Source organism: Dysidea avara, chromosome 3 (assembly GCF_963678975.1).
Source record: "Dysidea avara chromosome 3, odDysAvar1.4, whole genome shotgun sequence".
NCBI lineage: Eukaryota > Metazoa > Porifera > Demospongiae > Dictyoceratida > Dysideidae > Dysidea > Dysidea avara.
The window spans coordinates 18915895-18928010 of NC_089274.1; the positions used below are offsets into that span (position 1 = coordinate 18915895).

General features: G+C 37.9%; 1 protein-coding gene across 2 annotated transcripts; it reads left to right on the forward strand.

Annotated features, from left to right (window-relative positions):
- Positions 1-7591: 7591 nt before the first annotated feature.
- LOC136249944 (uncharacterized) lies at positions 7592-11982 on the forward strand. 2 transcript variants are annotated; one of them, XM_066042083.1, is made up of 13 exons: positions 7592-7627; positions 7680-7947; positions 8199-8330; positions 9707-9795; positions 10072-10128; positions 10185-10333; positions 10380-10524; positions 10899-11033; positions 11081-11218; positions 11278-11424; positions 11471-11559; positions 11618-11652; positions 11711-11982. In XM_066042083.1, coding segments are annotated over exons 3-12 (954 nt in total). In that variant the 5' UTR covers positions 7592-7627; positions 7680-7947; positions 8199-8329; the 3' UTR covers positions 11622-11652; positions 11711-11982. The 2 variants fall into 2 exon arrangements, with proteins under 2 accessions (XP_065898155.1, XP_065898154.1); XM_066042082.1 differs by having other exon boundaries at positions 11471-11652.
- Positions 11983-12116: the final 134 nt, after the last annotated feature.

Below are 12116 nucleotides of genomic sequence, written 5' to 3' on the forward strand. Positions count from 1 at the left end.
AACCTCGATGAGCTGAGAAATATTTTCAAGCCAATATCGGACGTTGCGTTGGTAGCAGTTGATATTTAATAGCTGTCCAGTGCCCATAGTGATTGAAGAAGTGTCTGTTGTGGTGGTTAAGGATTGTGTGTTCCGGTAAGTGTGCCAGATGCAGTGTACATGTAACCTATGTACCTATATAGCTATTTGGGTGTTTGCAGTGGCTACATGATGTCTATATAGCTATGGTTATTTATTTGACAGATTGTTAATTATAAAAATACAACCTTTATACCTTGAGTTATACAATAGAATCAAGTAAATAACTATGATCTATAAATTATTAATAGAAGTACTATTCACAACATAAATAGGTAAGCCGTTCTAATCATAGAACTGCATAATCACAGGGGCGGATCCAGAGTCTGGAAAGAGGGGGGGCACCTTGCTGAAAAAAGTTGAAGAGCAAAAAAAAAAAAAAAAAAAGGTCACAACAATAATAGCTAGTTATCCTTTACCAAATATATTATATCACGTATGTTATGTAAAATAAAATCCTATTTATACCTTCCTAAGTAAGCTACACTTCCCAATGAACACTGTGACTGCTTTATTAGAGTGATTGACTGCTCTATTAGAGTATCTCGATCTTATATACATTTTTTTAAGGGGGGGGGGGGGGGGGGGGCACGTGCCCCCTGTGCCCCCCCCTGGATCCGCCCCTGAATCAAGACACACGGTAGTGTGTCGTGCGGCCCAAGAAGCCGGCGCGTAACACCCGTGAGTATATTGACAGGAAGAAAGAAAACGCAATTTTCGCACCTCCGTAGCTCTGTGCTTCCTTGATGAAACAAGACGATTTTTGCTGTGGACATGCCCTCCAACTGCAGCACTCCACATTCCAAATTTGAGCGAAATCGCTTCACGCGTTCCCGAGATATGCGACTTCAAAAATTGGCTCAGTTTCTTCGGTTTTTTTTTCTTCTTATTTTTCTTTTTCTTGTCGCACACTTACAAAAACTGCTATAAAACTCGAAATCCATATCCGATTGCCTTGAAATTTGGCACACAGAAGGGGGATATAAAGGCGCATCCAACTTTGGCTGGAATACGATAAACAGGCAAAGAGTTATGAGCGATTATTCACGAAAAATAACACCAATATGTTGTCACGCCTACAGGGTAAACCGCATATGGGAAGAAGCTGAAAATCGGTGGGTGAATAGGGTAACTATTGAACCTCAAACCTTTTGTGGTTTGAAAGAAATCGAGCTAAAAAACAGGAAGATACAACGAAAAAACCAACAGTGTGTAACAATTACGCAATCGAGATTAGCTAATAAAAAATACGACTGCTTGCCACGCCTACCAGATAAACCGCTTGGGGTAATGCTTTGAAAATCGTTGTACAGATGGAGTAATCATCTTAGAAAGGCTCATCAATGGTGTAGAAGAATCAGACTTAAAGCCACGGAGTTATAACACGAAATCCAACTTGGTGCAGCAAGTGCGAGATCGAGATACTCTAATAGAGCAGTCATCCTAATAGAGCAGTCACCCTGAAGAGAATTCAAGAGATCAGCTAGAAATAAGAAACCTGTATAGAGATCAGCTACACACAAGTCACCTTGTAGAGAGATCAGCTAGAAGAAGTTACCTTGTAGGGAGTTCATGCAACTATGGAAAGGGATAGTTCAGCTAGAAAAAAATCACCTTGTAGAGTTCAGCTACAAAGAAACCACCATGTAGAGAGTTCAGCTACAAACAAATCGCTCTGTGGATAGATCAATAGAAGAAGTTACCTTGCAGAGAGTTCAGCTACAAAGAAACCATCATGTAGAGAGTTCAGCTACAAACAAATCTCCCTTTAGAGAGATCAGCTAGAAGAAGTTACCTTGTAGAGAGTTCAGCTACAAAGAAACCATCATGTAGAGAGTTCAGCTACAAATAAATCTCCCTTTAGAGAGATCAGCTAGAAGAAGTTACCTTGTAGAGAGTTCAGCTACAAAGAAACCACCATGTAGAGAGTTCAGCTGCAAAGAAATCACCCTGTATAAAATTCTGCCACAAACAAATTGCCCTGTAGAAAGATCAGTTAGAAGAAGTTACCTTGTAGATAGTTCAGCTACAAACAGATCTCCCTGTAGAGAGATCAGCTAGAAGAAATTACCTTGTAGAGAGTTCAGCTACAAAGAAACCACCATGTAGAGAGTTCAGCTGCAAAGAAATCACCCTGTAGAAAATGCAGCCACAAACAAATTGCCCTGTAGAAAGATCAGTTAGAAGAAGTTACCTTGTAGATAGTTCAGCTACAAACAGATCTCCCTGTAGAGAGATCAGCTAGAAGAAATTACCTTGTAGAGAGTTCAGCTACAAAGAAACCACCATGTAGAGAGTTCAGCTGCAAAGAAATCACCCTGTAGAAAATGCAGCCACAAACAAATTGCCCTGTAGAAAGATCAGTTAGAAGAAGTTACCTTGTAGATAGTTCAGCTACAAACAGATCTCCCTGTAGAGAGATCAGCTAGAAGAAATTACCTTGTAGATCGTTCAGCTACAAACAAATCACCCTGTAGAGAGATCAGCTAGAAGAAGTTACCTTGTAGAGAGTTCAGCTACAAAGAAACCACGATGTAGAGAGTTCAGCTGCAAAGAAATCACCCTGTATAAAATTCTGCCACAAACAAATTGCCCTGTAGAAAGATCAGTTAGAAGAAGTTACCTTGTAGAGAGTTCAGCTACAAAGAAACCATTTTGTAAAGAGCTCAGCTGCAAACAAATCACCTTTACAGAATTCAGCTACAAATAAATCACCCTGTAGAGAGATCAGCTAGAAGAAGTTACCTTGTAGAGAGTTCAGCTACAAAGAAACCACGATGTAGAGAGTTCGGCTGCAAAGAAATCACCCTGTAGAAAATTCTGCCAGAAACAAATTGCCCTGTAGAAAGATCAGTTAGAAGAAGTTACCTTTTAGAGAGTTCAGCTACAAAGAAACCATTCTGTAAAGAGCTCAGCTGCAAACAAATCACCTGTACAGAATTCAGCTACAAACAAATCACCCTGTAGAGAGATCAGCTAGAAGAAGTTAACTTGTAGAGAGTTCAGCTACAAAGAAACCATCATTTAGAAAGTTCAGCTTCAAACAAATCACCTGTAGAGAGTTCAGCTACAAACAAATCTCCCTGTAGAGAGATCAGCTAGAAGAAGTTGCCTTGTAGAGAGTGAAGCTACAAACAAATCACCCTATTGAAAGATCAGTTAGAAGAAGTCACCTTGTAGAAAGTTCAGTTACAAAGAAACCACCATGTAGAGAGTTCAGCTACAAACTAGTCACCTTGTAGAGACATCAGCTAGAAAAGTTACCTTGTAGAGAGTTCAGCTACAAAGAAACCATTCTGTAAAGAGCTCAGCTGCAAACAAATCACCTGTACAGAATTCAGCTACAAATAAATCACCCTGTAGAGAGGTCAGCTAGAAGAAATTACCTTGTAGATAATTCAGCTACAAACAAATCACCCTGTAGAAAGATCAGGTAGAAGAAGTTACTTTGTAGAGAGTTCAGCTACAAAGAAACCATTTTGTAAAGAGCTCAGCTGCAAACAAATCACCTGTACAGAATTCAGCTACAAACAAATTACCCTGTAGAGAGATCAGCTAGAAGAAGTTACCTGATAGTTCAGCTACAAACAAATCTCCCTGTAGAGAGATCAGCTAGAAGAAATTACCTTGTAGAGAGTTCAGCTACAAAGAAACCATCATGTAGAGAGTTCAGCTGCAAAGAAATCACCACTGCCCAAATTTCAAGGCAATAGCTCTTTCCAACTGAAGTTATCAATTGTCAAAGTTGGCAAATTGGATGTGTGGAAGGCCCCTTTTCGCAAATCTGGTCACATATGTATTATATATATAATTTGTACATTTACTGATAAAATATTTAAAGTACATCTACTTCATCTTTTCTTCTTCCTGTAATAAAGAAAAAAAACATAGTTTAAAAAAGTCCCAAAGCTGGCCTATGTTTGGGGTATACAAATACAAAAAGAAATGAAATCTAATCCAAAACAGCCAAGCTGTAAAAAAAGAGTGCGGCCCTCAGAAAGGCTATGGTGAAAAAAGATGTGAAATCCAAGGTGGCAGCCAAGAAATGGCTGTGATGGTAGGTTAATGGTAAAAATTTTAATAACGACAATTCAGGTGAATTTTTGTGCTGCTTCACAAAATTTACCTGAATTGTCATTATTAAAATTTTTACCATTAACCTACCATCACAGCCATTTCTTGGCCGCCACCTTGGATTTCACATCTTTTTTCACCATAGCCTTTCTGAGGGCCGCACACTTTTTTTACAGCTTGGCTGTTTTGGATTAGATAATCTTTAACAAACAAGTTAAAGGAAAAATTAGAAATTTTAAGTTTGATTAGGGATCATAGAAAAAAAAAGGTAGAGAAACAAGGGAGGTTGCCTACACCTCCAGATATACTAGTGAACATTTAATCCCTAATCCAGTCTATACCCAAGACCAAGACTGAATTAGGGATTAAATGTTCACTAGTATAGCTGTCTGGAGGTGTAGGCAACCTCCCTTGTTTCCCTACTTTTTTTTCTGTGATCCCTAATTGAACTTAAAATTTCTAATTTTTCCTTTAACTTGTTTGTTTACTTTTTTTGTAACATTATTATGACTGGTGAACCCACGCATACCGCATCAAAAGAAAGGATAGTGCCAGAATTAATGGTTTCATCTGAATGCGTGCCCTAGCTATCACTGAAATTGCTTCGAAAGTACAGTGGCCATTATGCTTCGATTTCAGCTATGTTCAGCCCGTTACACAGCGCCACAGATGAAAAACAGTAAAAGAAGTCCCTTTGCAACATAGTCTGGCTCCGCCATGTCACTGGCAGTTAGTCAGTAGAAAATTCCATTGTATAATTAAAAAAAAAATTGTAACAATTTATTGGAAGCCTTTAGGATCGTACTGAAGGCACTTTTGGGCTTGGTTATACCTAACCAATACTGCCAAGGTGCCAGGATGGAGTTGTGAAGCTGGTTTTTGGGTGAAATTTTTGGTTAGGAAAACCCAAATCTCCATGATCCCTAATATACAGTACTACCTCACTGTATGATTAGCTGATAAGTTCAGTACAGAAATAGTTGTGATGGATTTGGGTTGTTAAGGATTTTACATAGAAAAAAAATGATGTCATTGCATAGAAAAATGTTATGTGTCATATTTTGGGTTCTGTCTGACAGATGTGGGTAAGCTTCTTGCACGTCCAAGCTTATAGTTGTATCATTATCCACTGTTTAACAAGAACATTAATTTTTATCCCTGAAAGCATTATTACATAAATGACTAGTCATATAAAAAGTAAGGATGACCAGCTTACTGTAAAGTTGTATTGTTTACATACACATTGTTTGTATTGTGTGGCAATTCTAGGAATCACGAGCATGGTGCACTAAACATTTTCAACTCTCCAAATGTCACATTGAAAAACTGCAAGTTTACCAATAACAACTCTACCAGCTACTTCGGCAGAAAACCATTTCAAGGTCATGGTGGTGGCTTGTCTATTGCATAGTGCATACAATGTTCAACTGGCTCAGCTGAACAGTGCAAATGTTTTTGTCTCCAATTGTGAGTTTATCAACAACCGAGCAGACCCTCCAGATGATTTGTTTGTAACAACAACCAACTTGATAGAATATGCCATTTACAGTGGTAGAGGTGGTGGATTAGCTATGCCACTTTCCCACTAAATGTGGTAGTCAATAACAGTGTATTTATAAATAACTTAGCTACGAATTATGGAGATGGACTGTACTGTTTTGTGGGTGGAACATTTGGCAATCAGACTTACATGTTTGGAAATAACACATTCATAGGAAATCAGGCACTAATTGGCTCAGGAGCTATGGATTTTTCAAATTTTGCTGAAACAGCTCCATTCTCAACTCTCTGCAGCACTATATATGGTTGCACATTTGAAGGGAACATAGCTCGCATTAGTGGTGGCTTAGATATATTCCCCTCATTTTATGGATACAGTGATAACTTTGTTAAACTTCAAGACTGTACATTCATCAACAACACATCAACAGAATATGGTGGTGCTGTTGCTGTGACCTTGTACAATGCTTACCAGAGTAGGCAACACTATGAACCAGTGGAGTTCGTTAATTGGTAATATCAAAATTGGTATCATTTGTAGATGTAGTGTTGTTTGTTTATAGCATATTTGATGGCAACTTTGGTGGTGGTGGTGGCATAGCCGATTTCCGTTTCTACAGTGGGAAATTCAACAATGTTACATTTAATGGAAATATAGGATCTGCAATCCGTGTAAGTTTGTGTGTAGGTGTACATATATTTTAAAATCAGGGGCAGATCCAAGGTTTGTAAAGTGGGGGTGCACCAGGGTAATTGACAGTATAAAGTAAGGGGTCTGGAGGGAACAACCCCCCAGAAGCTATAGACGTTTTATAAACTTCAATAGTTTGTATTGTAGTTTTAGTGTACAAAAATAGCAATTAATGTTGCTTTCTGAATGAGATCAACAACAGTGGTGCAGCCACTGTTTAATGCATTTACAGTGTGTCATACTTAGCCTACTAGGAAATTTGTACAGTATACACTTGAAGGATTATATGTGTTGACTGTTCTATTACAGAATCTGATTATTCTATTTGAGTATTGTAGTGTTTGTTCACCACTGCTACGCCATTTAATGATCATGAGATACCACAGCATGTGGATTCCTATGTGATTACATAATATGCATATACAATCACGCATACCTACTACAGCAATACATACTATGAGTATCTCAATCTTTTATGAAATGCTTCTCTGGTTTGAGGATGGGGAAGATTGGGGGAGGAATGCAAGGGTCTGCTGTGTCCCCATCTCTTTGGATTTTACCACTGAGTTGTTTAGCTTCAAGAAACCAATATGTTAAAGTATTGTGAATGGCTCTATTGTGCACTGTGGGGTTAGAGGGTGCACTTTCTCCCAAAAAAACTCCTTATTTAAAAGAAATGTATTATTGAAGTAACACAACCAGTAATAGTAAATTGTGTTTTTATGAAAGGCAATTGGAGCTTAATTTGACTTTTATGGAGTGTTGCATTCACTAACAATGATGCTGAAAGTGTTGATGGTGGAGCAATGTACATGTTGACTTTCAGTCAAATGACACTGAACAGTGGAGCACAATTAGAGTTTACCAACAACACAGGAGGGTATGTGTGATTGCTAGATTATATGTAGTAATGTATTGTGTCATTGTGTGATGGTTGTTCTAGGTTGGGTGCTGCTATTGTGGTTGAAACAGGAACTGTGTTAGCATTCTTTACTAGGAATTACTACAACCCATTGTGTTTTATCCAGTATGGCGACACGTTAATACCACCAGTGTCCTGGGACAAGGTCTGTAAACTCTGTATTTCACTTTTACTAAACTGGCAATTTTATTTTGGTTTTGCATATACCCACAGGTTTCTATGAAGTTCACAGGCAATAGAGCTCTTATAGGATCTGCAATATATGCTAACAGGATGGACCTGTGTTCTTGGTATTCATTTGAAACTCCATACTTCTATACTGACAGTAGTGATGTGTTGCGATGGCCATTCGTCACTTATGGGTACATTATGTTCTGTGTTTTGATATGGAGTCACAATTTACACTATATACAGTGATGAAAGAAGAAACTTTAACATCAATTCTGGTCATAATGTGGAGGCTTCGTCAAACCAGTCACTAGCTGTACAGACACCAGCTGTTGATTTTATAGTTCACAGTAGTAATGTCAGTTCATTTCTGGCAGTCATGGTGCAGTAGTGACTTCATTTTTAGGTCACAGGGTATCCGGGAGAAACCTTACAAGTAGCTATATCACCTTATGATGAACAAAATTTTCTGACATCGGAAAGTTTTCGTATTTTGGACAATTCAAATGACAATGTAAGTTTAGTATACACTGCAATTGGAAAGTTTGGCAAGAGAAAACTGTGCCACAATAGGATTTTGGCAAGAAAAATATTTAACAAATTTGTTAGTAGCTAATACAGATTTATGTTGGACAAACAATTTGGTGGATTTTAGTTTGGCAAAGCACCGTTCACTCACCAAACTTTGCTCCTGTCAAGCTTTCCTGCTATACGGTGATATGTATGCTAACAGTTCACACCAACCAATTGTTTTGCAATATCTAGGACATCTCATTTGCATTTAATCCCACTGCTCAAACAGTGCAGCCATCCAGTGTGAAGGGAACAGCAAGATTGAATAATTTGTTAATGTAACACTTTACCATTGAAGTTCTGGCACTTAGGACACAATCTGCAGTGAGTAAATCCACATGTCATGCACAGGTATTAAGTGTATAATGTGGTTTGGAAAACTCAGATTATATAGGTCACTGGGTCAACTATAGTAGGTGATGTACATGCATGGTGTTGCCTCACATGTATTAAAGAATTTTAATGAACTAACTCATGGCAATATCCAGTGCCTTGTGAATAGTATCTCATTTAACAAACCACCAGAGGACTAGCTCATTGCAGCTGACACTGAACGGTGAATACTTATGACCTCATCAATTTTGCAAAACACATTTTCAAAGTTTGTTTGTGTGGTCACTACAAACAAACCATCAACAAACTAATTACATAGTACTACTGCCTTTGTAAGGCTGCTAGTGAAGTTGAATAAAGTTGACTAGATCAAAAGACTCGTCATGCATAGTGGATTGCACTGCCGCATTACATCATCCAACCCATTACACAATACAGCTTGCCTTGTGCTGTAGAAGACACTTGGCTATCAGTTGGTGCTCTACATGTAGTGGTTTCAGCAATTTTGTATGAAAGGAAAAGTGTGATTGCGCATGCGTGAGTGCTATAGCTGCTCTTGGAATGAAACAACCTATTCTAACATCCCTGTCAATGAAAACCGTCATGTGTACAGTGGCCTGGGGTCTGATTTGGGTGCTTACCACCACTGTAGTACCAGATAAATCACTTATAAAGACATGGATACGTATACAGCTAACCATACCAATTGCAAGAAGTGCTGAAACCTCTAATTATTGCCAGTTTCCTATCTCACTCCTTTGTCATGTGTACATTGTCCACACAACACTCCTAAGTGAAATACAACATAGGATGATGTTTTGTCAATCAGTAGCTATGTCATTTACCTTCCCTATCACACACACACTGATCATTCTCATCATCATAAGAATACACACTAGTACAGACCTCAGAATTATCATCCACTTTCAGTGTACTGCTCAACAAGTGAAAGTCATGTGGATATGTTAATGTACTGTTTTTACCATTGCTATGTAAGTGTCATTCCTTTGTCTTAATACGATTGATCATTAATTCACATACCTCCATAATCTCTTTCTGGTGTAGATAAACAAAGTCTTTCCAACACCAAACTCATGGTTTCATGAGCCATAATATTTCCCGCAATAGTTCACAGCAGTACAAACTTTGAATAGTAAACAACATTTCTAGTAGCGAAATTAGGTTACTAAATGCTAGAGACATAAAAGTCAGTAGATAGTGAATCTACTAAAATAGGTTTCTTAAAAGTTTTGCCATCATTAGAGCCAAGTGCCAAAAATAAAATTGCAAAACCTGTGCTATTGGTTCATATGCAACAACTGCATAAGTATACAATATACATTTTGTATTATGTCATGTGATTTTAGTGGTGATTGATGCAGTGGTGATAACAGTCATTTTAATCTTTTCCATTTCACTGCCGATGTGGTTGTATCCAATAATATTTTACCTGCAGGTAGGCATTGTGTGTTGATGTTTACAACAGGTGTATCTTCTAAACTGTTACTGTATTATGTGTGAAGTCCAAATTTTTATAAAAATTGCAAATTATAAATCAACCTCCATTGTAAAACTGCCTTAAAATGCGCTGTAGTTTGCTTAGATTATAATGTTTTTATGATATCCAGTGTATATTACAGGAAAATTTGATTTGGCTCTTTCATTAAAATGTGGACTTTACTTAACATACAAACTTGATTGTGTATATACCATTTATTTGTTTGTTGTTTAGGTTATTCCAATAGTTTCACAATATTTCCCAGTGACATTTAACAAAGCTCAACATTATGTAAGTCAGCTGTGAGATTAAGTTAGCACACTGTATGTTTCTTCATAATAATATAGTTACACTACATCAGCAGTGCTGCCAACCTTTACTTCCCATATGATTTCTGTCTGTACCCTGGAATGACTGCATTAGCCTCATACAGTTTCAGATATATTCCATTTCTGTTGACAGTTATCATATCAGTTGTACTGTACACTGCTAACAGGTGAGCATATTTTTGTATGTTCAGCAAGTCAATGTCTACTGAACAGGAAGTTTAAGATTGCTAAGAACATGAGGTTATCATGGAGTGGACTGTGGCTACTGATACTACTGTTATACACTGATGTGGTGAACACTTCAGTGTCCATCCTCAACTGTCCACTATTGAGTGACCCTGATGGGACCAAGAGACCGGTACGCTGCCTGTGTGTAATGTAGTGTGTGTGGTGTAGTGTGTGTGTGTGTGTGTGTGTGTGTGTGTGTGTGTGTGTGTGTGTGTGTGTGTGTGTGTGTGTGTGTGTGTGTGTGTGTGTGTGTGTGTGTGTGTGTGTGTGTGTGTGTGTGTGCGTGTGTGTGTGTGTGGTAACAGTTGAGGTATAGTGTACCAGAGCCAGTAGCTAACATCCTTTACATTACTTGAACTTTGTTGACAGCAACATAATGCATAACTGTGCATTTTATTGGAGTGCAAAATTTACAACCTTACAACTGGTAATTACAAGCATATGTATGTAGTGTATGAATATGCAATGTAAACACAACACATTATATACTATGTGCACTTATAGAGATGGTATGTTGATGACACAGTGACGTGTTTCACTGGAGGACACCTTCCATTAGCAATTGTAGCTATCCTTGTGTTGATATTCTGTGTTCTGATAATGGTGTTTGTGACAGCTGTTGTCATGAGGAAGATTAAGGTATGTGTGTATTGGTGCCATCCTATATGTTTACATATCTGATACAGAAACACTGGGCATTTTCTATGGCCAAACTCCTAAAGGCTCCATATGCTGAGGACCACAGTTGGTGGGCACCTGTAGAATTACTTAGAAGAATTTTATTCATTATTTTCATTTTCATAATCATCTTACCTGGTAATTTAGTAAGTATGTATGTGCACATACTCAAGTACCAGCCATTCAAGTCAACCTTGTATAACAGGCTCCAGTGTTGTTATTCACCATGGTGTGTGTGGCAGTGATTGCTTACACTAAACCATTTCAAACAATCTATGTTAATGTTCTGGAGGTGTTTACACATGTGACCATTCTGTTGTTGCTCAGTATCGCATCAACAAATCGATTTGAGGTTTGTGTGATAATGTGCATCACTGAAGTTCATACAACACATACAGGATCCAGTGTTTAAGACTGAAAGTGATATTAAGGAGTCACTGGTTGATGATTGTGGTAATGTGAACGCTCTCAGTGAACATGCAGCAATGTTAGTACCATTCTACTATCTGCCACTGCTGGTATTAGTTGTGTTACTCATAAAAAAGGTAGTCAACAAACTTCAACTCAGATTTAGGAAAAGGTCAGTTCTTAAAATAACACCAGATGGTGGCCTAATACTGATGTTTCTTATTCCGTAGGTCTTATAAGTTTACTATTGTCAGGAATACTGAAGACTTCGATATGTTAACAGCCAGTCAGTACTGACATCCTATGTGGAATTTGATGACGATGGCTTTGTATTGGTTTCTAAAAGTTCTGAATGATCAGATGTGTCTTTATCATTATAATGTTACATGTACTCACTCAGTCATACTACAGTCATTTTCTTCTGCCAATAGCTACCAGTGTATATATTTTTATAACTCTTGTGTATGCCATACAACTTGTTTTCATTAATAATACAATGCTGCTAATCAAATATTTGTTTCATAAAGTTTGCTAGGTCTCTATAAAGGCTACAAACACTACACAGGACATGATCGTAACTGCACAGTGAGTTGTAATATGACTTAACTAAAGACCACCACAAATTTGTTCTTGATC